We start from the raw sequence: 27,523 nt of genomic DNA, 5'->3' as shown, positions 1-27,523 counted from the left end.
CTTGATTAACCCTTGGATGTTCTATGTTAAACCCATACCCAGAATACCAGTCGTACACGGAAACCACAAATTTCACAATGTCAATTATATGAATGCAGAGTTAAGTCTCGTAAACAAAAACTTTCAAACTTGGTTTCTCGGCCTCGGCCTCAGCAAACCGGTTAATCGTTTCGGCAATTATTTCACATCCCTGCAGTGAAAAGCCAAACCAGTTAGAAAAAATACTAGCTCATTAACTAGTATGTGCCTACCAGTTCGACAATTTCGAAGAACTTAGGCGATCAGCGACATCTGCCTTTGAATTGCCAAAGCCAAAAATAAAACGCAATTAATTGCTTTTCTTACAAATGTCGGCTGTGGCGTCACGTCAAGACTACTGGTTCTGGTTCTGAAATCGCAGGTTCGAGGCCGCTTGGAGGTGGTTAAGATTTTTAAAGTTAAATAAATGTAGGTAAAAATAATTTATTCAATTTATAAATAAATAACAAATTTGAAAATCTAATTGCATTGCAAAAAAACATTTAGGAAGAAATGCTTGTGCTATAAAAACAAAGAAATTAAACAAAAATATTTTTTTTATTAAATTTAAAAATTACAATAAACAGCCTAAACAAAAAATAAATTTATTAAAAATAAAAATAAAATAAAAAATATAAAATAAAAAAATTTTCCCTGCGCCAGGATTTGAACCTGGGACCTCAGGCTTACCACGCGAGTGCTTTGCTCTGTCGGCTACTGTGACTGCTGGAGCGTCGCGAGCAAAAAGGCACACTAATGCTTTTCACGGGGCATGAATTGGCAGACTACCTCATCAACTGGTATGATGCTACTAGTATTTATACTAGTAGATGCTGATGCATAGCCTGACAATTGACATCTCGTAGCGATGTCCTGCAGCGATTGGGCACGTTCAGAAGGAGCAATAGCTCAGTAACTGTTGCGATTGAACCTTCTGAACGCGTTGTTGTGGACTTCTGATCAACTAAACAGTTGCGTGTTAGATGATCGTAATATTTTTCTGATTATTTGAGACAACATGTTGGTTGAATTTGACAGCTAATGTATCAAGCCGTTCAGAAGACGCATAACGATCATTGATTTTGTTAGCAATGGTTGGGCTCAACTGCTGCGCCTTTCGATGTATACTTAAGATGTATAAACCTAAAGGTAAATTTTATAAGAAATTAACTAAAAAATTGATTAAAGCTAGTAACCCCCGAAATTCGGGGGATCCAGTATGAAAATACGATGCCGTGCAATAAAGTCATAGGAAATAACGCCATATTGCTTTATTTCTCTTCACATGGAGAAATAAGGCCATATGGCTTTATTTCCGTTGGGAAAGTGAAATAAAGCCATAAACAAAAATTTTACGTATGAGAAATAAAGCCATACGATCTTATTTCAATACAAGAAGTAAATGTTGTCTCTTTAGAAGCGGGCCGCGAGGCGCGATCGCGGCGCGTCCGGACGCGTGGCTTGGAGCGTGGAGCGCGAGCACGGCGCGGGGTGGCAAGCCAACGCGGACCGCCGCTAAAGAGACAACATTTACTTTTTGTATTGAAATAAGATCGTATGGCTTTATATCTCATATGTTAAATTTTTGTTGATGGCTTTATTTCACTTTCCCAATGGAAATAAAGCCATATGTACATATATGTATAAAATTGTGGCTCTTTTCATTATTCTTGCTTTTGATTATATGTACATATGTACATATTTGGGGTTATAAACCGCGTATCAACAAAATGCAAAACCGCGTATGTGAGGTTGCATAAATTATTTTGAGAAGAGAAAAACCATAATATAAAATTGTCCTCTCTTTTATAAAGCAATCGCATATCTGGCTAGTATATTTCAGCACGAGTGGATAAGGCTTGGGCTAAGAGCTTCGGTGAGGAAATCCATTTTTTTGCAAAAAATTTCAGTAACGCGGTTTTGTACTTTAAACGACGATATATGTTTATGAGGTTGAGTACTTTTCGTTTTTGTCATTAAGGGCCAAGTTCACAGTGCGTTGTTAACCACTGACAAAAGTTTAACTATTGATTTTAATATACACAACGGTCAGTTAACAAAAGTTTAAACCAGCATGCCCCCATAGTTAAACTCTTGTGAAATTGAATTTTTTTTTTTATCTTAATTTGTGTTCGAAAAATATCTTGATAGGGAACGAACTGCTTTACACTGTCAAGGAAAAAAATTGCCAAAATTCAACGCAATTTTTAGCAACTTCAATCTTGCACTTTATTATACTAAAAATAAATTTTTTTAGATTATAATTAAAAAGTTTGCAATTTAGGTGAAACCTTTTTAATTTTTGTACAAAGTTTGATCAAAACCCAGAGATCGATCTACCACATTTTTGTGAAACCTACCGCATTTTCCAAAGATTCTACCACACAGAATTTTTGTAAAGTCTGTTCAAATATTAAAACATACCCATATCCCCCATGTGCCTTTAAGTATTTCATTTTATTTCCTTGAACATATTGATTATTTATTCTCTTTGAACACAAAACGTGCTTTCAGAAGCTATTTTTTCTATTTACCTTAGTTAATCCTCTATGAGTTCGGCGAGAGATTTGCAATTTCCATGTTTTGTTTTGAACTGTGGCTTGTTTTCCCGTACAGTGTTGGTCACAATATTACGAATTGTGAGCAAGCGATTAACATTTACAGCAAATAAACTGTTGAGACTGTCCACAGCTTTTGGAATCTATTTTAATGTTCCACGGAGGTGTCTTCGTGCTTCAAATCAAATTATGTCGACCTCGATGCCGAACAGCATTTACTAACCTCTTAAATAAAAAAAAAATACCCTAGTTTAAGAATTATTGTTATATATTCTGTAAAATTATTGTTTCACAGACTAATTGAATAAACAAATAAAGAATTTAAGTTTTAATATACATACATACATACATACATACTATAGATCATTGCCTATTGTTACTACGAATGATACCCAGTGCCATGAAAACTTGTGAATTTGCGTCTTCCCAAAATTTACTCGAACAGTTCAGGTTTGAATTTTTTTCTAAAATAGGGGTCCGAATTTGTTCTTGTCTTCTGTTCCCACAACAAAAACTTATGGATTTGATTCCCTGGTTCTGTAAATGTAGTTTGCAAAAAAAACTAGCTAAACTAAACTAAACTAATGAAAACTTGCATGGCAAACCACAGTTGAAAAATATGCGCCACCACTGTATTTTGAGCGGTTTGAGCGGCAGGTTCATTGTAATATAATACTTTGAGCTTATTTTTATCATTCATTTTCATGTTTGCTTCCTTCTTTTGCAAAAGACAAATCGAAGGGTTACAAGTCGTATGTATGTATAATTTGCAGTAGTTCCGTTTATGTAGTTCAACCGAAGCGCACACTATTTGTCCCTTTAAAAATACATATTTTTTGTAATAAATACATATAAAAAATAAAATACAGAAAACCTGCTTTGAAAAGGCCTTTAAATTAAAAATTGTGTTAAAAACTTAAAGTTTGTTAATTAGAAGCTAAAAAAGTCGAAACCAACAACTTTCGAAAGCTGCAACGGGTTAAAATAAATTAAATAAACTAATATAAGTGGAAGAAAAGCTAGTAGAACCAAAAACGCAAAACAAAATAAAAGATAAGAAAATAAAGCAAGAATTTTGCTTCAATTTAATTAAAAAAGTGTAACTAAAAATGGAAATTGTTAAGTAGAAAATAAGTAAACTAGTAGAGTTCAATAAACGGCTATTAAAATAAAAACGTCAAAAAAGGGCTAAAGTAACTTTTACAGTTTAGTCAGTTCGTGTCGGTACTTTACATAAAGAAGCGAAAACTCTCAGCAATAACGAAACATCCAAAACCTTCACTTCACTATCGTACTGAGCTTTTTCAAATCGGCCGATCTTAGCCATATTGAAAGCTAGTATTAGGTTTGTATAGTAACTTCTCCAGTAAAAGATTACAGCGAGAGCGTAAAAGCTAAATGGAGCGTAAAATTGAGAAGAAGAGAAAACTAGCAGAAAAAGTTACTGAACACAAAACTAGTAAAAACTTGCAAGTGAACAGTTGTTGCACTGCTTTGAAATTCTAGTTGCGATCCCGTACGAGTCCGGACTAGTCAGAAGTAGTCAGAATCAGTCAGATTTTACTGGAAATCGATCCCGAACTCGGTTCCCTGACTATTGAGGGGACAAAAAAGAGAGTAAACAAAGGTCCTCTCTCTCTGTTACCAGTTTTAGTTGACAACCAAAATTTGGAGGCTATGTTGAAGTAGACAGAAGTTTCCGTTTATTACTAGAAAGCGATCCCATACTTTCCATTTCCATTTTGCTTTTGTTTACGCTTAACCTATTCAACAAATGGCAGTTTTGGACATTTATTCTTCTTCTTCTTCTTCGGCTAACTAATTTCTGCCAGTAAAAATTTCACTAGCAAGAATTTGCACCTCTCCCGTGTTATTACGCTCTCGATTCAGGGCTCTCTTGCAAATTTTATGGGTTATTATACACTTTTCCAGTAAAAATTTGCAGGTTCCTGCACAAATTAGTACTGACTATTTGTTACTATACAAACCTATCTATTATTTTACTCAAACCGCTCAGCTTTCCAGTTAGCTTTTCACATTTATCTATAGAATAAAAATAAATAGGAAATTCACCACGTCTTCTTTATCAATCAGCCGCTTATCAGAGATACATATGTACAACAAATAAATTCGTTCACACATACCCTTACAAACTCTTGCTACCCTGTGGGGAAAATCTCTAGTTCTGAACTGGTGAGCTTCTAGTACATTTAGACCCAGTGCTGGTTCGCGATAAATCTCTTTTGCATGCAAGCAACTGGCGAATTTAACATGGCGATGTCCTAGGAAGTGTCAATTGCCCCCCGCTGCATCCCTTTTTCGATAGTTCCGAACTAGACCCAAATTCTATAGTTCCGAACCAGTTCTAAAATCGACAGACGAAAGAAAAAAGTATCATGGTTTTTCAATCTTTTCGGTTCTTCCGTGTGCGATTTTACATTATTTTCAAAGAAACGTTTTTTCAATTTGAAATTAAATTTGTTTGAATGATTGTGAGAAATGTACGTTTACATACCTTTAGCTGTAGCTGAGTTTGCAGAGGTGCTCGCTGTTATTTCTTAGATTCCAGACTGTCCCAAGATGTTGAAATGTTAACACAAATTTTTGTTTTGTATTACCAAGCTATGAAAAAGCATCTGCAAAGCACAGAATAGAAGCGTATTTGAACGAAAAAGCCGCCGAACACATATCTATGTAAAGTAAACAAGCCCCCTGCTGCATCCCTTTTTCGATAGTTCCGAACTAGTTCTAAATTCGACAAATAAGATCTAGTTCGTTCTGCATCCCTTTTTCTATAGTTCTGAACCATTTCTAAATTCGTCACTTTAGAAAAAATTAATATTTTAAAAGTACCACTTTTCGCCGATTTTGGACTGGTGGGGATCTAGTTCATGTCGGACTAGTTCCTTTTTGGCGATAAAGACCTAGTACGGAACTAGAAATTTGATTCACTAGTCCGCGTTTTCCCTGCAGGGTACAACCTGCATTTATGTATAGTATATCCATGTATCTGTTGCTTACACCTTGATACGATTGCATTAGTGTTTGTATGAAGTTATTTGTTTATCTTCAAATTAGCAGTTCATCAAAGAAACGAAAGTAAAAAGAATCAGTAGGAAAAAAGCTTTGCTCAACGGATAAGCGACCAAATAGCTTTCCGAAATTGTAAGTAGTTGAGTAACACGTCGGGCACGGTGCACAACTCCCCCGCAGCCGAAAAAAAAATATATATAACATTATTTTAAAAGACGTTCTTGATTATCACTCCGCCCCTTGCTGATCAGCTCCGCGTTTCGGCGTGAAATTTAAAAATATTTTTTATACACACTGAGCAAGGGATTGATGGTGGAAATTTTCGCAAACATTTGTGCGGGGAATGTTTTTATTTTAAAGTGCACAAACTCACCACTTAATAAGCTTTTTATTGTGTCTTAAAAATTTTTGCAAAAGGTGCTAAGGTTAAAGAAAAGTGGTTAAAAAACACTTACTGAAGTTCATTGCTGAAAATTCAATTTCGCCGAGTTGAAAGCTGCGGTACATGCAAAAATCATTTTTTACACTCGGGTAATCGCATTCAACTCACCTAATTAACAGTAGGTGCAGCCATGAGATGTGGTGGAAATGAATCTCGCACAAACGTCATAGTTAAATGGTTCGTACATGTAAAAATTGTCCAGTAAATTGCAAGCAACTCTTCGTTAACTTAATTTCTGAGAATTCGCTCTCATAGAGAAAAATATCCAAAAAAAGTACGTGAACGCAAAACTAGTATCTAACAATTTGCAAGTTTCATGAACAGCTGATAAATTTGTTTTCTTATTTTTTATTTAAATTGGTTTATGGTAGAACCCCATAAATAGTTTCCTTATTAGCTTCAATTGCACCCAGCAACATGCGATCAGCTGAGCTCAGAAGAATATGCATATATTTTCGTAGAAATGTCCTCAATGTACAAGATAAAATATTCTGCGATCCAGAGCGAAAATCCATTCCAATATTCTCTTATTTGAAGGCACATTTAGAAAATACGTCAAAACCCTGCAAAAAATTGTGCGACTAATCTCTAAAGAGAGTATTCCGAGATTACCCTCAATCGAGTACAATTGGGCATTAATTAGTCGCAACTAGTCTCATACGGGTACTAATGGAGGTCAATTAGTCTCGACTCATCCCTTATGGGTATAATTGGAGATCAATTAGTCTCCAACTCATCTCTAACGGGTACTATTAACGATTTAATGATATGTACGCACTTAGTCAATGAAATGTCATGTGCATCGTTGGCACACAGAGAGAGTATTCGCCTAACAAAACTGATCACCCCAGTTCGAATCTCAGCTGGAGCAAATTTTTATTTTTATTTTTTTAAAGTGACTAGTCGCTTTTTATACCCATAAAGGTGAACAATTAGTCTCTTCATAGGACATGCTCGAACAAAAGCGAACAGTTCATCCCATATAAAGAGATCTAAAGTGGTATTAGTCGCATGCTCCTTTGCGATTGCTCCCGGAGTCATCCCGGATTAGTCCCATTTTTTGCAGGGAACTGTTTAAATCCTTTTGTAACTACTAGTCCGTATAACATTATATATGTGTATGTACCTAACGCTGGTATCTTTGTACACTTTTTTAGGTAGTATAATAATTTTTTGAATTTTTTTGGATTTCAAAAATGCCTACTGCGTTTTTTTTTTTCAAAATACTGCTTTATACAGTGTTCGTGGGAATACGTTTTAAAAATGCATGCATACATATATGTATGTATATACTGTTATGTCAAAGAAGGGACACGACATATTGACCAGTTTTAATTATTTTCCTTTTGTTTGCTTAATGTTCATTAATATTTTATTAAAGTCTAGTTAACTATATAATGCTTAACACTATATAAATCCGCATTTAAAATTTCGTAGAGTAATTAAAAAAAAATCACAACAGCAAACTTTGTATTTATAATTGTTTTATTATGAATTTTCATACGATAGACGATAAAAGCTTGCAAGCGTATCGTATGAAATCAGCTCTCGTATTATCCTTTCCATACACCGGATAGATGTGTGGTTGGTTTCTGTTCACTTTTTATTGTGAAGAAGCACTAACTATCGGATTTCATACGACAACATCGATTCGTAAAAGAGAATAGCAGAATGCAAGCGTTTATCGTGCATCGTACGAATTCATAATAGGGGAGTATATTTGTCCGAAAAAAGGCGCAGAATTATATATTACATATATATACCTGTAAAATGCTTAAAAAAGTGTCACTAGAAGTGATTCACTACCTTTAGTGAGGCTCTTCCTTGTAGTGAGTATATTTCGAGCGAGGTATCAAATCATCTTTTTTTGACAAATATTCTGATAGTTGGCTTTACTTAATTAAGGCCTTCTTAATTTAATGGCGTCTCCAGTTTTGCCAGATTGGTTCCACTTTTCAATATAGCGTTACTTGAAATGTTGCTTAAATTTTAACTATTTTATAAATAACTCATTCAGTCTTGAAGTTATTTTACTAAAATTTTTGCCATGCCTATTTTTAATATTACCTTAACTATTCTTTAAAATCATCAAAAGCTATTCCTCTCATATAACTAGTTTTTAATAGACGGTGTTTTGCGTTATAACTCCTCCAATTAACCAGGTACGAAATTTAGTACTATTTTTATTCATCATAAACACAAATTTAACAGTGAATATCATCGAAGTAAGTTGACTTTAATATATAACAGCCATACAACTGGGGGAGCTATATGTTAAAGCTGTCAACAGAGACGTGGGTGCCAAGGCGCGAATGTGCTGACTGTTTGTTTGTTGACAGGAGATACTTCGTCCAGACCCATTCGCTTTGCTTCCTTATCCAACTTGGAAAAGGCAGAACTGACTTCACGGACTTGGTTACCGATAATATCGATGTCATCGGCATAAGCCAGCAATTGCACGCTCTTGTACTAAATTGTTCCTGAGCGGTTGAGTTCTGCAGCTCTTATTATCTTCTCCAACATCAGATTAAAGAAGTCTCATGAAAGAGAGTCGCCCTGTTGAAACCCCGTTTGGTGGCGAACGGCTCGGAGAGGTCTTTCCCAATTCTGACGGTGCTGGTGGTATTGCTCAACGTCATTTTACACAGCCGTATCAGTTTGTCGGGGACGCCAAATTCAGACATAGCGGCGTATAGGCAACTCCTTTTAGTGCTGTCGAAAGTGGCTTTGATATTCTGCATAAAAGTTGATGCATGCACCGTATCAACTCCTCGTCACCGCACTTGAATAGCTCAGCTGAAAGGCTGTCAGCTCCAGCAGCTTTGTTGTTTTTCAGACGCGTTATTGCTATTCGTACCTCGTCATGGTCAGGCGGAGCAACATCGACACCGTCATCATCCACTAGGGGCTCGGGTTCTTCTTCTCCACAACTTTCCGTGCTTCTACCATTCAGTAGCGTGGAAAAGTGTTCCCTCCATAATTTAAGTACGTTCTGGACACCGGTAACTAGGTCGCCATTGTTGTTCTTACAGGAGTACGCCCTGGTCTTGAAACCTTCCGTAAGTCGCCTAACCCTCTGGTAAAATTTTTGGGCATTCTTTCTGTCGGCCAGCATTTCAATCTCTTTACACTCACGTATTTCGGCGCCTCTCTTCTTATTGCGGCAAATACGCTTTCCTCTTTAGATCCCTATAGCATTCCCACATAGCGCGCGTTCAAGCGTGGCCCTGTAGGCAGCCTCTTTGTTCTCTGCAGCTTCCTGACACTCCTCATCGTACCAGTTGTTCTTTCGGGCTCGCTGAAATCCCACTACTTTTTCGGCGGCGGTACTTAATGAGCGGGAAATGTAGTTCCACTGCTCGCATATGCCGGCTTGTTGAAGAGTGTTCTCTGAGAGCAGGTGTGAGAGTCGAGCAGCGAATGCATTGGCTGTCTGTTGTGATTGCAGCTTTTCGACGTTAAGCTTTCCTTGCATATTTGGGCTCACATTTTTTGCTGCACAGAGGCGGGTGCGAATCCTGGCTGCAACAAGATAGTGTTCCGAGTCGATGTTTCGGCCTCGGACATTTCGCCGTGGAGGCTGAATTTTCCGACGGTGGTTCCAAAGATCCCTTCCTAGGCCACCCAGGGATTGAAGTCGAAAAGCATGATTTTGATATCGTGGCGGGGACAGCGCTCGTACGTGCGCTCCAAGCGCTCATAGAAGAGATCCTTGGATACCTCATCCTACTCTTCCATCAGGGCATGGGCGCAGATGAGCGAGATGTTGAAGAATCTCGCTTTGATGCAGATCATGGCTAGATGCTCGTCCACTGGGGTGAACGACAGTACTCGGCGACGGAGTCTCTCTCCCACCACAAATCCAAAACCGAACTTGCGCTCCTTTACATGGCAGCTGTAGTATACGTCGCAAGGTCCCAGACATTGCTTGCCTTGCCCCGTCCAACGCATTTCTTGGATGGCGGTGATGCCAGCTTTTGTTCTTACGAGGACGTCAACCAGCCGGGCAGAGACACCTGCCCCATTAAGGGTCCGGACATTCCAGGTGCATGCCCACAAATCGTAGTCCTTTAAACGTTTGCCGTGGTCGTCATCATAAGGGGGGTCTCATCCGAGGCTTTGCCTTGCTTCTTCACTGGAAGTGGTTTTTACGTGGCGGGTCCCAAACCCAGCGCACAACCCATTGCTGGGACGGGGATGGTTTCGCAACCAAATACACGTTTATATGGCGAGCCGATTACTCCAAGACAGACGCCCGCTTGCAGCCGCGCCCACCGGTGAACATACGCTGCAGACTTCCGTGAGCCCTTAAACCGAATAGATCGGAGTGGCCCGTTGCCCAGAGTGCGCGAACGAGGACGCAAGAGTCGGGATTGAGTATAGCCGTGCAACTGTAACTACATACACAGCACAACGACTAACCCCATTGCACTCCTAACTTTAGAAGCTTAAATAAATTGCGCCGTAGACTTTAGAAGCTTAAATAAATGGCTAAAGGACTTGAAACTATTTTTTACCACTGTGAAAATCCAAAATATCACTTTTATGGTAGTTTGCGGACCCCTTAACATATTTTTAGTAATTTAAAGTTTACGACAGCAACAATACGATACTTACGACACCGTTGTGAATACCCCATGTATGTATGTTGCAAATGAAGATTCGTCTATGTTACGCACAGCGATCTAAAATTATTCCACATATTCGTATAGAAAAACTGTACATTCAGCTTATCTGGTTGTCATCAACTTAGTTATGTGACTACATCTTATCACATTGTGCAAATAGATCATACAAATTTCTGAAGACATATAAAAATCAAGCAACCACCCAACCGGCAAAATTAGAATGTGGGAACCCTTATTTCGGATATTTTGAAACGATTTTTTACTCTTTTTTTTATCTTGTATGGAATGGTCAGAGTTTCCAGACCGTCTGATTCAGCTTCCCTTAGAAGGGAAAGATTTACATGAAATAATAATGAACCAGTTTGAAGGCATTTATTTAGAAACGCTCCTCATATTGCCGACTGGGCAATCATCAATCACACAAACTAGATACATACTATTGTTTAGTCCATAGGCCTTCAAAGGATCTTCTGAGGGCTCTAAAATTTGATTACATATATTTCAGTAAATCCCGGTAATCAGTTTCGGCAAAGACATTTGACTCTCATGTAAACTTTTCCAAATCTTTTTTCTTATATTTTTAGTTATTTTTACAGATGAAAAGCAATTAGGAAAAAACTTGCGATTCATTGATGTTTTTCATCAGATCTTTGACAAATACTGTTCGTTCGTTACGAAACTTTTACCAAACTAAAGGTAATTTTTAAGGACATTAGAAGGCAGACGTTGGCGGTCACAAGGCCGGACAAGTAAATACTATTATTTTGCTAAAAAACGAATATCACAATAGTCCGCATTTCAGATGATTCAAAAGAATATACATAATATCAAAAGCGAATCATGAAAACATGATTTAAAATTTCGGAACATGCTTTCTTCTTTCATGGCTACTAGTTTTTTAATTTAAGATTGGTCCAGAAAGATACTTTTTGTGCGCTTTTTTTGCGCGCGTTCATTTCCGCATATTTCATGGTAATATTAAACCGCATACAATTTTAACTAACGAAATTACCACACAAACAATCGTTAACTCTCCCCGCGCGTTTACACAGCTTTCACATAATGCGCCAACAGATGCAAGTAGTCGAATTTCCATCAAACGGCAAATGCAACAACCTGCTGGCCGGCATCAGCGCCGTAGTCGGAGTCATCGGCGGCGTATGCTTGCTAACATCGGCCACGAAGGCACTGATTGAGTAAGTACCAGACATAATTACATACATACATTTGTATGTACAAATATGTAGTATGCTTTATACGTATGTATGTATGTATGTATGTATGCACATTTCCCATACCCATGCCTATTACGGGTTGTAATCCTCCCTCTAAAATTCGTAGACTTTAGTTATTGAGTAAAAGCATAGACAGACGGCAACGTTGATCCGGATTAACGTCGCAGTTGATTTGAACAAAATTGTGCCTTGACAGACGGCAGTAGGTTCGAGTCCCATAGCCAGTGGAATATTCATTAAATTTTTATTATTCATTCAATTATAACTTCTTTATTTTTTTATGTTGTTTTTAGCTAGTTGTTTTTCACTTCTTTAGTAAAATTAAACGTTAAAAATTTAAATCAACTAATAGGAAAATTAAAAATGTAAAATAAAGTGAAACAAACGAAAATAAAATAAAGTAAAATTAATGCCGAATTTCCACTGGGCATTGAAATGACAAAAAAATATATGCCATTTAAAAAAAATGCCATGTGGAAATGAACTCAATGACTATTTTTTTAACGTAATGGCACGATTATTTTTTAATGCCCAACTTTGTCATTTGTCATTTTTGCCATTTAATGCCTAGTGGAAATCCAACATAAATCAAATAAAATTTAAAAAATTGAGGAAAAAAAAACAATTTTTTTTGGCAGTCGCTCCAACCGAGGATCGAACTTGAGACCTGCAGGCTTGTGGCACTCGGGTACGGTGAACGAAGAAATCGGCTGCTTTGTTTGTGCATTTGTTTGCTCAGCTAGCGTAGAACACAAACAAAATGCAAAACTAGCATGGATGTCCACCTTGTCGTCGGTAATGCAGTCGCCGTATTAATTCAAACAAGTTCTTATTCAATTTAAATTGGATTCCTATCTGAATCAGGGCCGGTTGTTGAATGTCTGATTAGCACAAATCGGAGGTGGAAGCTCCGGTTAAAAATAACGACTGCTTTATCGATCACATGTTATATGCATGATTTCGAAAACGTCGATAAAGATGTTTAACCGGGAAGTAGTGATAACCAGACATTGAACATCCGGCGCTTATTTAGTATGGTGACTGCATTGCCGATGATGTATTCTACGCTCTCTGAGTTTTGGTTAGTGTTGTCATCAAAAATTCACTTTATCCGAGTTAAGTTTAGGAATTAACTCTAGGACTTACAGCCCCATTCCCACGCCAATGACAAAACTCATCTTTACTACTGCGCTTAAAACTATGCCGCAAATTGATTTTAAGCGCTTTAGTGTTGACAACTGTCGTTTTTTTTGTTATAACCTACTGAGTACGCGACAACGGCGAAACAATATTTATATTATGGTTGTTCACGCTTGCCTGGTTATCAGCTTATCAGCTTATGGTTTCTGTAGTGTATGTTATTGTTGTACATCAACGTCATTGTACATACGATGAATTTTGTCAATGATGTGGGAATAGGGCTGTTAATCCACATCAACTGCAGTTAATTCCCGAGATAATTCCGAATTAACGAGTTGATGCGGATCAGCGCTGCCGTCTGTCTTTGCTGTAAGATGATGCAATAAGCTCTTCTTGCCTAAGTACCTCCGAATATACTCACACGTGATAAAATCGTATAACACACCAGATTATTAGGAAGATAAATTCGAGCAAAAAGGAGCTAAAACATTCTTTTCACATAGCCGCTTTTTCAGGAATACTGAGATTTTTGTTTTATCGATTTACATTTGAACTCGTCCAAGAAAACGTTTTGCGTTTTGGAGTAACTGTGAAAATCCATAACTTTCAAACTCTTTGAAATTTCATCATGGAAACGATGACATTAAAATGAACATAAAATTAAAAATCGAGTTAATTTCAAAAAATATTTTGTATGAAAATTTATTAAGATGCCAGCAAATACCCGGCCTGCCTCGCTACGCCTTAAAAGTGTTTTTTTTTTGTTGTTATTCTACTGTTCTACTATCGCAGACTAAATCAATCTAAATCAAGGGTTTTCCAAATACTTCTTTTGATACTCCTATTGTAAAATTTAGCTTATCTCAATTGACCTAAATTAATTTTGTATATAGGCGGCAACCTTCCTCAAAAATATATTCGGCAATAAACTTTCCTAAATCTCTTTAGTTTGGTACCCATATTGAAATAAGTTTTTAATTGCTCTTATACATATATCAATTAAACTTAATTAAAATTTTCAAACAGGTGGTAACTCTACCATTTTTTCTTTCGATATTTTAATTTGGGCCTCTAGCAATACATCAGTGAAAACTGCATTCAATTTAATGCATTAGTTTTCGAGTGATGCGCGTGCAAACATACAGACAGACCAAACAAAATTCTAAAAATTGTTGATTTGGCTGTTGAAGTTCTAATAAAGAGCCCCCATATTAATTTTTCTATAATATTTATAATGTATAAACATCGGCGTGTTACAATTTTATTATATGTATAGATTAAGTAGATAAGATTTCTTGATTTTTTATTTTTCCAACAATGCCTTATTTTTACAAATTTAAGGAATTTCGTTCTATCCATCAATACTATCGGCTTATATGGTTGGTCAATCTGTCAACAGTTTTCCACCTGTCATTAAATTAACTTTCCACACATACATACGTACGCAATTATGTACATACATATATGTACATATATTCATGTATTGTAACTACATATCGTCGTTTAAAGTGCAAAACCGCGTAACTGACATTTGCTGCCAAAAATTGGATTTGCTTACATAAGCCAAGAGCTTATCCATTCGTCCTGAAAAATAGTAGCCAGAAATGCGAATGCTTTATTAAAAAGAGAACCATTTTGAAATATGACTGTTTTTACTCCCCAGAAAATAATTTATGCAACCTCACATAGGTGGTTTTGCATTTTACGACGATATGTACATATGTATGTATTATACAACTACTATTATATATGTATGTATGTACTGCAGTATGTTTGTCTATTTAATGTGGAAGCTCGTTTGTTGTTTTGGACTTACCATGACATATAGATATGTATGTGCATATGGATGTATGTATGCACATACTTACATATATATGTACATAATGTTATCTCATAGCAGTTATTGTGAATGTGAATTGACCAATTAGTTGAAAGGAAATCACAAAATGTTTTGAAGCTTCTTTAATCCTCATTTCCCACTCCATTCGTCGCAGGCACGTGTTTAATAAAAAAAAACTCACATCCATTCAAGCTTGAAAATCAGAGGCTCACCTATATTCGATTCGAAATCGCCTTATACCCAGCCAGCAATTTCAATCATGAACGACTTTATGGCGATAACTAAACGCGAAAGATCTCTTTTGCTATTCTTATTTAACGTAGTTATCTGAGAAAAAAGTTACTCTACGCCGAGCACGTTCTCACATAACATTTATTTGTGTACCAAAAAAGATTAATTTTTGCAGTGTATAGTGGGCTCACCTTATTGAATCATGGAAAAGAATACACAACATATAAAAATGGACGATCTGTGAAATCAGCTTTCGTCCGAATTTTTATAATACATATTTTAATCTTGATTTATTTAATTTATTACTTAAATACTTGATTGAAGTATTGTTTTTCAAAAAACCATAAATCTTCTAAAAGAATATTCGATACTAACTTTCCTGGAATTTTTTTTTTGTTTAATTCAATGGAGATGGGAATATTTACTGTAGTAATAAGTAGCCAGTTAACCCTTCTAATTCCTAAGTATATAAATATACCTATGCAGGGTTAATTTGAATATTAGTCGTTAACGTAAGTTTGTCTATTATCCTTTAAAGCTGGGTTATGCAAGACTTAGACTTGACTTGACTTACCTAGAAACTTGGAAACGATTACTAAGCGTGTCACCGATTACTTTTTCTCCTTGTTTTGATTCTCAGGTCTTGTATTTGTACGCGTAAAATTGTAATTTTTTATTTTTTTTTTTTTAAATAAATAAAAATTACAAATAAAATAAATATATTTACGCGTTCAAATTGTGTTTTTTTTAACTTTATTTTCTGTCTTTATTTGAAAGTTTGTTTTTCGATTGCCCGATGAATTACATTTATACAAAAAATTATATTTGTTTGGCATATTTGCGGGGATTTGGTTAAAAAATTAAATGATTCTCTCACGGCCCTCTTTGCACTTAGAAATTTATCTATAGTTCTCCAAGTTTCTAAGTCAAGTTGTTTTTTTTTTTTTTTGAGTAACTACATACACGCGCTGCTCATTTGCCAGATTTACAATTTTCAAGTCAAGTCAAGTCTAAGGGCCGGTTTCTCTATCTCCGGTTAACACTAATCCCCCGGTAAACATCGTTACCGACCTTATCGACTCCCTGTTATATGCATGGAGTTGGAACGTCGATAACAATGTTTAACCGGGGAGTTAGTGTTAACCAGAGATGGAGAAACCGGCCCTAAGTCTTGCATAACTGAGCTTGTATTCTCTATCATCATTCTAAACCAATATAATATATTCATTGTAAATACAAAAATTTCTCTAAATCTCACCATTTTAATATTAAATAAATTCTCGAAACCATCAACCAACGATTCGATTATCTTGTGAACGCTTTTCCAAATGTTGCCTTGGTTTGTTTGGTTTCATGTCAACGCAAACCGACAAGTCTTTTGCTTTGTTCACACTTGTCCCGGTGGTGTGGTGTGCTTGTGTCTTTGTCGCACTTAGTGTACATATGTATGTATGTGCCTTGGTGAAAGCTTTGTTTTCTTGTACAAATTATAAAACACACGGTTACTTTTACGGCTTCCGCCTTAAAAAAACAAAGCCGGGCTGTAATGGTTTTGCGTTTTGTTTATTAAATATTGCCCGTTCCAAATGCGTTGAGCGCAAAAATAAACAATAATCAACCAATCAATTGACAGTGCAACTATGTATGTATGACTTTGTGATAAGTGGCGATAGAATGAAAAAATAATTTGTGTTTTTTACGAATATTATATAATAAAATTCCGGCAAACAATCGCTAACAAAAATGCATAAATGAAATGCAATTAAATCGCAACCAGCTTTAGCTAAAATAATTAAAAGGAATAGAGTCATTAAACTGAAAAGATATGATGCCGCCGTGTCGTCGTCTATGTATTAGGAAATGTTACTTAACAAAGTGCTTTAAATAGAAATACTAATGTAGGCTTTCGCTCGGTTTGGCACTCCAGCAAAAGGTGTGAAAACGTTTGTTGAATGGCCAACTAATGCAACCAAATAACTACATACATACATACATACATACATACTACCATATATGTATAGTGCAACCAACATATTGCAGGAAAAAAAACATAAAAAAAAGCATAATTTGCACGCTTACCAAGTCAACAAAAACTAGGCAAATATTATTGCGCTGCCAAACAAACTGCATTGGATTAGGCAAACGTAAAGACATAGCTTTAACATTTGTCTATACGACGAGTAAAGTGTTCTTTTGTAGTATTATTCTCTGCCTTGGTTACTTTAAGTAAAGCTTTTGAATATTATGCATGCGTTGTGCTTCGGATTCATGAGTATTATTTATTCTTAGCAGTGTTGCCAGTTTAGCGGTTTTCCGGCTAGATTTAGCCGTATTGAATTTCTTTTATCCAGAAACATTTTGTTTTTTTAATTCAACCTATTTTTTAGCCATTTCTCCAAGATGTAATAGCCGTTTTTAGCCGATTTTGTTAATCTCATAAAAATAAAAAATAAAAAATAAATAAAGAATAATAAGGGAAACGCCGATTTATCATTATCCTACTTATCGCTTCACTTTTTGCGCATTATATCCTGACCTAATATCTATCTATGTTTCTTTGTTTTAAGCAGAGGTGTTAAGTAATTTAAATACTAGTACAAAATTTCGAGAATTTTCTTTAAGAAGCTTTCAATAGATTTATGATTGATAATCATGATTAGTGCTGTGTATAAACATTTTTCTACTTTTACGGCTCTTATGGGTGTGACTAAACATTTTCAGAAAATACTAAAAATACATAAAAAAACTCGCAATGCATGGCTTAGAGACGAACGCTTCGATCCTTGGATTACAACAGACGGGGGATACACTTTTTTTGGGGGAAATTTTACAACTGCAAGTTGCGTTCAAAGTTATGTGGTCTTCTAGAATATTTGGCAACAATAAAACATCACTGCAGTAGATTCTTTATACAGCAAGAAAAGGAAGCTGAACTATGCAATGCTTCTTACATTGCCTTGCATAAAGCGATTAGATCAGTAGACTATTTATCTACTATATTGTAAAAAAAAAATCTTTTAGCGACAGTCAAATATCTACAGATTTTAAGTTTGACAGATGTAAATCTAATGCACTGATAAGAAAGGTGTTGGCACCTTTTTTTAGGAATCGCTTACTTGCTAATATTAGGGATTCATGTGATGATGATTTCACAGTTGTGATAACTAACAAAAAAATGTCTTATTGAGGGCCGTTTTCCTAATTTCTAGATAAATTCTTTCTGAGTTTATCAAATAATATAATTTTCACATTCATTTATGTGATATATATGTTATGTGTACAGATGTGAATCTATATCTAGACATTGAGAAATCCCTTCCGCTTTATATAACCACATGTAAATTTTTTGATTATTTCAAAAACGATATCGTAAGAGATCTCATACAAATGCTGGGATGGAAATTTTATATTCATGCATTATATGTATTAATATCCTATAATAGAGTATATTTACTACATGGTATAATTATATTGTTTCAGTATTCCTTGTTAACTGAAAACAAATGCAAATAATTGTTGTTGTGTTTTGTTTTGTGTATGTTATTTAATAATAAAATCGTGAATCGCCGTTTCTAGCCGATTTGTTTTGCTCGTCTTGCCGGCCGTCTCAAAAACTCTGGCAACACTGATTCTTATACACTGTACAATATTTAACCATACAAAGGTTTAATATCACCGCTGATAGATAGCATTTCTTTTGACCAACTGTCAAATATGGCGTCAGTGAACATAAACCTTTTCTGTCTCTCTGTCTGGATTAAACGGTAGTCTATCAAATGTGAAATGCCAAGCATTGGAACGGAAGTGGCGCATTACAATAGAAATATGCACAAAGAACAGTATACACTTAGGTCTCTTTTTATACGGCTTTTTTTTATGCGGGTTTTCAAACCATTTTCTCGCAGTAGCGATTTTGATTTTTTTTTGCAATTTTTGTTGAGTTTGTAGGAGACAATGCTTCTGAGAATAACTTTTCTTTGTATTCTTACATAATTCATGTATTTATTGTGGTATTTTTTATTTTTATTTTTTGTTTAAAATACAAATACAATTTTATTTATTTCAATAATGTTCAGTTTAACATGAAATAATAAGTGTTGAAATGAAGAAATAAATACTTTTAGAATTTTTTACATGGAATATCTGAATTTATGCGGTTTTTGAAAATGCTGGAACGCATCCTCTGCTTTTGTATGAAAGTAAAGGCTTTCTGAGGAACCGCATAAAAATAGACCTAAGTGTACATACGTTTGTATATATACAACTGGAAACTTGAAAAAACAACTTAAGTGACTTTGTAATATTCGATTTTATGGGGGAAAAATGAGCCGTTTTACAAGAACTTATATTCTATTTCTATATTTCTATTACGATGGTATCTTAAGCTACACCTATGATCAGCACATAGTTTCAATAACTATTCGACGAGATTTCAATAATTTGGTTATTTAAAGAAAAAATTCCTGAATCCGACTTAAGTTATTTTTGATTATTATGTCCACAGATGTGTATGTATGTATTTATTCGCAGTCATCGTAACAGTTCTGAAGCTTACTCACGCCTGTGAGTTTGTGCTAGGGATGTTAATTTTTCAGCTTTTTCCGATCCCGTTATTTCCGGGATGTCCGGAATTAGTCCCGGTATTTAGATATTCATTACTTTTCAACAACTTAAATCGAAAAAATTGCTTCTATATAGTTTGAGAAGCCATAACATAAATAATAAATAAATCGTTTTGAAACCTACTTCTTTATTTAAAGTGGCGTTTTTAATTTTTCACTCTGACGTCAAGATCTATTTTAAAGGCCTTTGTAATTGCAAAGATATGATTAATTCCAAAAATTATTTAAAAAATTCAATGGAATGTAGAATAAAATTATGGGTACCAATTGCAAGAGGAAACTTCTTTAGAATAGAAAAAAATTTACATTTTTTGGATTCACAAGGATGAGGAGGTAATTTTTTAAGCGGATAAAATTAGAAGGACGAAATTAGAGGATGTTATCGAGTTTATATTAGAGATGGGCACGGGCCGGGCTACCAAAAAGGAAAAATTTATATACATAAGTCCTTAACATATATATTTTTTTTTAACCAAATACTGCGGAATTTCATGGATCATGGATAAAATTTTTAAAGAACATTTTGAATACTTACCATTTTTTCTGCACCAAAAACTTGAATCTGCTTAAATTGTACAGGATTTCCTTTTTAATTTGATACTCATACTTCTTCTCTAAGCACCTTTCTCTAAATTTTTAAAATCGGTTTTGAATTACTAAGGTCAGAGTGAAAAACTAAAAACGCAATTTTGCTACATATATTTGACGCCCATGGTTTAGCGAATATATTGATATTCGTGTTTAAAATTTACTTAACCATAGGTCTAAAATCAATTTGGAGTTTGCCAAATTGCGAAAATAGGTTTCTTAGCATTAGGCTGAAGTATCGTAAATCAATGCCTAAATTTTGTATAAAAACATTCTATAAGGGTTTTTTTGGCATGAAGAATCCATTTCTGCACTTATCTTTTTCTTAAAAATTCCACCAGAGGGCTATTTTCTTCTGTGCTATAGGCGCATAGTAAAAAAAAAATACCCGCTCTAATGTATAATAATAGAGTAAATACTTCGTAAAGTAAATAAAAATACATTATAGTAGACTGTAAAGTACCGAATATATTTATGTGCACATACATACGTGCCTCTCCAACCCACAGAAACGTACGTCTGACAAAGTCACGACCAAAACACCTTTACCACCTTCAGCGAACGGGGAAAAAACAACAGGACTGCCAAGGAAGTACACACAGGAAATTGTCTATGGAACGCCGTAATTCCTCGACATGGTCGAAACTCGCAACATGAATGAGTTTATGTGTACATTAACTGTACGAAATAAAACTGACTACAAACATGTACTGCATACCGATGAGAAAGAAATTAACTATCAAATAACTCATATGCATGGGCAAGTGGCATTTAATGTCTGCATTAATTTTTGAAAGGCAACACTCTTTTCAAAACAATTTCTCTTAATTTCTTTTCTATTCATACATGCATACATATGTATATGTATGTATGTACATTACACTGCATCACTCCCCATACAAAAAAAACAAAAATCGGTACGGTCCACCGGAATTATAAAATCTTTTATATTTCTAAGACATTCACCGAAATATTTCGGAAAAATATTAAGATTTAAGTGAGCTGGATCCGTTTCTTAACTTTTTTCAAATATTGGTTTAAGAAAAACTTAAATAACTGAACCTAACCCTTTTCTTTCTTTGCTAATAAACTCTTTCAAAGGATGAAAGAGAAAGATAGGATGAACAAGCTTCATTCCAGGTTGAATTAAGATGTGTTGTATTTGGAAAACAATTTGTGACATGAATGGGCTTTTTTGTGCACAAAAATAAAAAGTGTGGGAAAATGCCTTTCTACCGAGACCCCATAAGTTGAAATCAGAATAGTTTTGGCACAGTTATTCAAGTTTTTCTTAAACCATCTTTGAAAAAAGTTAAAAAAAAACAGCATCAAAAATCTCATTATTACGATTCCGTGGAAAAGATTTTTAAATATTTTTATGCAGATTTTTTAAACTTAAACCGTTTTATCATTTGAGGAGATTTTTTTTCAAAAAGTTCTTTAAGAAACTATTTTTACTCATAAAAAACTCAATTTTTTGAGGTATTTTCAAATCGGTCCAGCTCACTTACATCTTAATATTTTTCCGAAATGTTTTGGCGGACGTCTTCAAATATAATAAGTTTTGTAACCCCGGCGGAGAAACCGCAACTTTTTTTGGTGATGCAGTCTAATGTACATATGTACACGCGTTCGCTGTCATTCGCAATTTATCTGTAGGTAAATGGCTCCTCGTTAAAGTGAATTGAAATGCAGTTAGTTTATTTATTTGAGTGAAAAATGTTTGATATTATTTTTGACTGATCAGCCGATGTGGTGTACTGACCGGTCATTAAAATTAAAAAAAAAAGCGAAATAAAGAAGTTGTCTGCTGCGTCGATACTGCCAGGCAATTTGCTTGCTTAAAGTGTAGTAATATTTTTATGTTAAAAATTAAATTTTGTATGTTATATTAAAAGATTCGAATATTCTATTAAACTGCTTAAATAAGAATTCCTTTGCTATAAAAACAGTATTTTTTACATATCTATGTATATTTCAACAGGAGTAACTGGATTCCATTTCAATTCGATCCACTCACGTTTGAAAAAAAAGTTTAGAATTCAATATTTCTCTTTGAATAAAAGGAAAATTCCGTATTAAAACAGTGCCCTTTGTGAACTAACGTTTGAGATTTGAGAAAAGAACCGATTCTCAAATTAATCTCAAACTGAGATTTAACCAAAATATTTATTGGGTATATCCAAGGCACATTAAACAGGTAGTATCAGTAGAGCAAAAACAACATTTGCGTGTATTTTGTTGTTGCTTCTGGTATCGAAAGTGTCAACAACTGTTCTGAATTTTTTCTTCTAAATCAAAGCGTGCCATGTGAAATACAAAAAATTATAAAAAATAAAAAATTGAAATTGGAAAAAAAATTGATGCAACTTTCTTTCCTAGTAAATTTGTTTGCTTCTCGAAGCATTGATCCATCCTTTGCAAGGCCCAGTAATCAGCGGTCGTGCTGCCGAGTTGGGCGAACGTTCCAAAAGCTGCTATTCAATCGCTTGTTTTGTATGGAAAAAGGTTTCACAAGCAAATGGATTTTAACAACTTATAATTTTCGTGAGAAAAAATTAAAAATATTTGACATTTTCGAGACCAAATAATTTGAAAATAAATCAAATCAGCTGCTCTACTGATACTACCTGTTCAATGTACCTTGGGTATATCCAAGGCATATTCAACAAGGTAGAAGTGACAATTCAGTCGAGCTCTCTCATAGCTGACTGTAATGTCAAAAAATGTAAACAAAAAAATTAACCCTTTGTTATGCATTTACCATATTAGATAAAACTGAACGGCCCGTAGCTATAGTCAAAATAAAGTCGACTCCTAAAGTTAAAAGCAGCTTTTTGACATAACTTTCAATGGATATCTGTCAAAAAGCGCGGCTTTTAACTTTAGAGTCGACTTTATTTTGACTATAACTACGGGCTAATATCTTTGAAATGAAAGTTTTTGTAGATATGAAAATTTTTAAAAGCTCATTAGAATCAGTTTCATTTTAGGTATTGCCTTTTCGTTTTAATGTAAATGTGGAAATGCTACTTACACAAAATTACACACTCAGTGAAACACACTCATTTATAAACCCATTTTGGCAACTTTCTTGCTTTTACTATTTTTTACCCAATGTTTTTAAGCATTTATTTATTTTATTCAAATACTTCTGAAGTATATTAGACATTTAAAAAAAGGTTTTATTATTCTAAATTTACATCAGAACTTAACTTCAATAGTTCAGCTATTAAATTTTTGCAATTCGAAATTTCCTTTCCATTAAATTTATTAAAAGTTAATTTCAGTTTCTTTATGTCAACAAGGAATTCCGGTTTAGGTTTTGTTATACCACCATTTGAAATTTGGTCTATCCATGTTCATATATGAGTGGAAGATTTTCTCTTCATATTTGGTCTAATAATTCCTGCATCTGGGAACAAACGCGTCCGCTTAGAAATACCCGGCTGCGATGGGCAGCAAATAAAGTAACTGGCACTAAAATGGTCTTCGCGCACACGTGAAGAGTCTCCTAATGAAGCATTGATACTTCGGAGTTTCAAAATAACGCACAAGTTTGTTGCCCTGGCTCTTGTCAAACACAACATACCGCCCATAATTCCTTTTCATTTTATTATGCATTTAAAATCAGTCACACAGCTCACAATTGAAAATTTATATTAAAAAAATTAAAATTTTGAATAGTATAGGGTTAAGAGTTGACATTTTAGTCGCAGTTCAAAAGAGAGAAATGTCGAAATCACTTCTACCTTGTTATGCCTTGGGTATATCTATTTTCCAATCCCTATATTGAAGAGACACACCGGTCAAAGAGAAAGAAGCACATGCTTTGCATTATTATTAATACTTGTACTTACATATAAAGATATGTGCATATAAACATTAGGGTGGTCCAAAAATGCATGAAAAAAAGTTAATAGGACCGCTAAAACCTCTTGAAAATGCCAGAAAATGCAATGGGGTATAAATAAAAAATCTTCATTATCAAAAAAATGGTTAAATAAATAATTGGATATTGTTATTGGAAGTCTCCTGAAGAGAACCAGAGTTTTCCGATCGAAAAATATTGATTTTCAAGAATTCCATACCATTTCCACGAAGAGTTCTTTTTTTTCCATACAAAATACATGGAAAACATTGAGCGCTTTGAGCGACCTCTAACTATTTTTTGATTTCAAAATAAAAAATAGGGGTATACTTTTTTCGATATAGAACAATCCTAGGGGGTGAGAGCATTTAAATTCCGACTTTCCAAAGTCCAAAGTTTTTTTCAACCACGCCCTGGACTGAAGAATTCAGAAAGTAAGGAAGCCCTTTTAATCTTGACTTCGGTTAATATTTAACCATGCGGCCGGGGTTTGAAGTTTTACTAATCGTAGAATTACTATAAACTCGTTAAAAACGTATACTTTTGGATACATACAGGCCGCCTTACATTCGATATTCTACAGTTCTGGGGGTGGCAGCGGGGGAATTCTGAAAATTTAATTTTCCGATTTTTTTTTAGACCACCCTAACGCACATACGTACATACTATATACCTATATGTGCACACACCATTTATATCAATGAATTAATAATACTTTTAGCTAATCGGCATTGTACGTTCTTGGGTGAATGTGTCAACTGCTCGGTCGCGCAAAAGCTTGTCCGGTGCGCAGGCGCACCCTACCCATGGTAAAGCACCAGTTCTTACTGACGATGAGCAATGCAGGGCTGGTTGTCAGTTACCCTGCAACAGTGAACATAAAGTGACAGTGTGGTTACTTGTGTAATAAGTATAGACCTTCATACGTATGTACATATGTATGTACGGCGGCATACCCTGCAAAATTAAAAGTTGGTGAAGTTTAAAATAAATTAAATAAAATTGGTGCTTGTAATGACGGTGCGCATCGAATTTTTCGCTTACCCTGGCCCAAGATTTGGACTATACTCACAAAGGTGATCTATTTATCAAACAACTTATTTTAATATATATAACAAATGATTTTTTACATTATATGTATTTTTCGCTAACTAGTGATTCTGAAATGTGCAGCTAATGGTTTAGATGAAGCGTAGTGCATATAATCGGTTTGTTTTATAGAAATTTAACTCCATCGTTATCCGAATTATGTACATCGATGTATATTTCAGTCACGATTGTTATTTACATTGAGCCGTAGTTATAGTCAAAATAAAGTCGACTCTAAAGTTAGCAGCAGCTTTTTGACGTAACTTTCAATGGAATATCTTTTAGAGTCGACTTTATTTTAACTATAACTACGGGCCTTTTTGTTTTTAAACTAATTAAGAATGCCTTCCGAGTACATTTGTAATTTCTAACAAACTTTTGAATATGAGAAACAAGAATTCTTCTACCGAATTTCCGCTGGGTATTGGAATTGCAGAAAAAGGGTTCGCTATTCAAAAATGGCATGTGGAAACAAACTAAATGAGTATGAATATTATCGCAATGACATCGGTATTTTATAGTGCCCAAATTGATTATTAAATACAACACCCAGTGGAATGTCGGCCTAAGCGCGTGCTTCAAGTGACATATTTTAATATTGACTGGAATTATAATATTAAAAGGTTGTAATCTCATTGAAACGATATGAAAATGCGCTCAAAGTTTGTTTGAAAAGATCGTTAGGCATAAGTTCTCAAGAGCGCGTGCCGAGTCAAGTTCACAAGTACATTGTTCTTATGATAATTTTCTACAGCCGAGTGTGCGCATTAGGGTGGGCCAAAAATGCATGTGAAAAAGTAAGGTCGGAATTGTAATGCTCTCACCCCCTAGAATTGTTCTATAACGAAAAAAAGTATACCCGATTTTTTTTTTTTTTTTGAAATCAAAAAATATTTAAAGGTCGCTCAAAGCGCCCAAAGTTGTCCATGGATTTTATATGGGGAAAAAAACAACTTTTCGTAGAAACGGTATATAATTCTTAATAATCAATATTTTTCTATCACCAAAACCCTGTTTACATGCAGGAGGTTCCCAATAATAATATTCAATTGTTTTTTTTACCATTTTTTAATACTTAAAATATAGTTTGAGCGACATTTAAATATTTTTTGATTTCCAAATAAAAAATAGGGGTATATTTTCTTTCGATACAGAACAATCCTAGTTGGTGAGAACATTAAAATTCCGACTATGCTTATTTTGGACCACCCTAATGTACATACATATGCATCTGCAATTGCTATAAGTATGCCAAAAATTAGCATTACAATTGTAATTGAAGCAGCCCAAACGCATTATTGAGTTTTGTCGACACGCTCCGTTTTTTTTTTTTTTTGTTTTTTGTTTATGCTTTTACGCTTGACCGGCTAGCTCCATTGACACTATTTCATTGCCATTTATATTTCAGTTCAACAGCCACTTGATGGTTGTTCGGTAGCAATTAAAGTAAATCAAAAGAGAGTGCAACTAAAACAGAAACACAACCAGTATTTGTTCTGGGCCAGGTGAAATTTCTTATTTAAATTTACCAACATTTTTCTAATTTCTAGTTTTTAGTGAGTCACATAAAGAAGAAATACGTGTCTAGAATTTAATATAAGTATTTAGTGGATTTTCTACTACCAAAACAATTTCCTGGCTATTTTCGTGGCGTTGTGTTAGCCACACCTGCGAGCAAGTAACTAATAATCACGAAGGTACTTAGTATTTTGTATACTTTTAGGCGTTTAAAATATGTATGTAAGTTACCAATATAAATATGTGCATGCAAATAAAATATGTAGGTGCATTAGGATGCCTCACAAAAAAAGATGCTCATCAAACATAAAAAAAAGTCTACGCGGTTAATTTGGATCAAAAAACGATAAGCAAGCTTAAGGCTGCAAATCACTTAATCGATATTATAAGACGAAAAATGCCTCATCCGATACAATAGTTTTATTTTTTTTTTCAACAAAAAACAAATTATGCAAAACAGTTGATTGGCGGTTCAACTGAATTAGCTAGCCCAGCTAGGGTTGCACTTGGTTTTCAGCTCGTGTTAAAAATTGTCCGTTTATGCTCACTGGCTCTAACCGTGTTGAATATAACCGAATAGAAGTGAAGTATAACGTCGTTTAAAGTACAAAACCGCGTATCAACAAAATTCAAAACCGCATATGTCAGATTGCATAAATTATTTTCTAGAACACTCATATTTCAAAATAGTTCCAAATCGGCAAGTAAAT

General features: G+C 34.7%; 2 protein-coding genes across 2 annotated transcripts in view; both read left to right on the top strand.

Moving 5' to 3' along the window:
* The window catches only part of LOC118743528, a gene marked incomplete in the record, with an annotated part of 154,325 nt that overhangs the window by 68,695 nt on the left and 58,107 nt on the right, over positions 1 to 27,523 (top strand).
* Positions 5,702 to 27,523, top strand: part of LOC118743529 — a 34,393-nt gene continuing 12,571 nt past the window's right edge. The window contains exons 1-2 of the mRNA XM_036476267.1: positions 5,702 to 6,140; positions 11,732 to 11,875. Coding sequence (XP_036332160.1) covers positions 6,115 to 6,140; positions 11,732 to 11,875 — 170 coding nt within the window. The 5' untranslated portion in view covers positions 5,702 to 6,114. The remainder of the gene's footprint in view (positions 6,141 to 11,731; positions 11,876 to 27,523) is intronic.

Source organism: Rhagoletis pomonella, unplaced genomic scaffold (assembly GCF_013731165.1).
Source record: "Rhagoletis pomonella isolate Grant_MI unplaced genomic scaffold, Rhpom_1.0 Rhpom_scaffold_00007, whole genome shotgun sequence".
Classification (NCBI taxonomy): domain Eukaryota; kingdom Metazoa; phylum Arthropoda; class Insecta; order Diptera; family Tephritidae; genus Rhagoletis; species Rhagoletis pomonella.
Note: the sequence above shows the minus strand (reverse complement) of the source record. Positions and strands in the feature narration are given on the sequence as shown.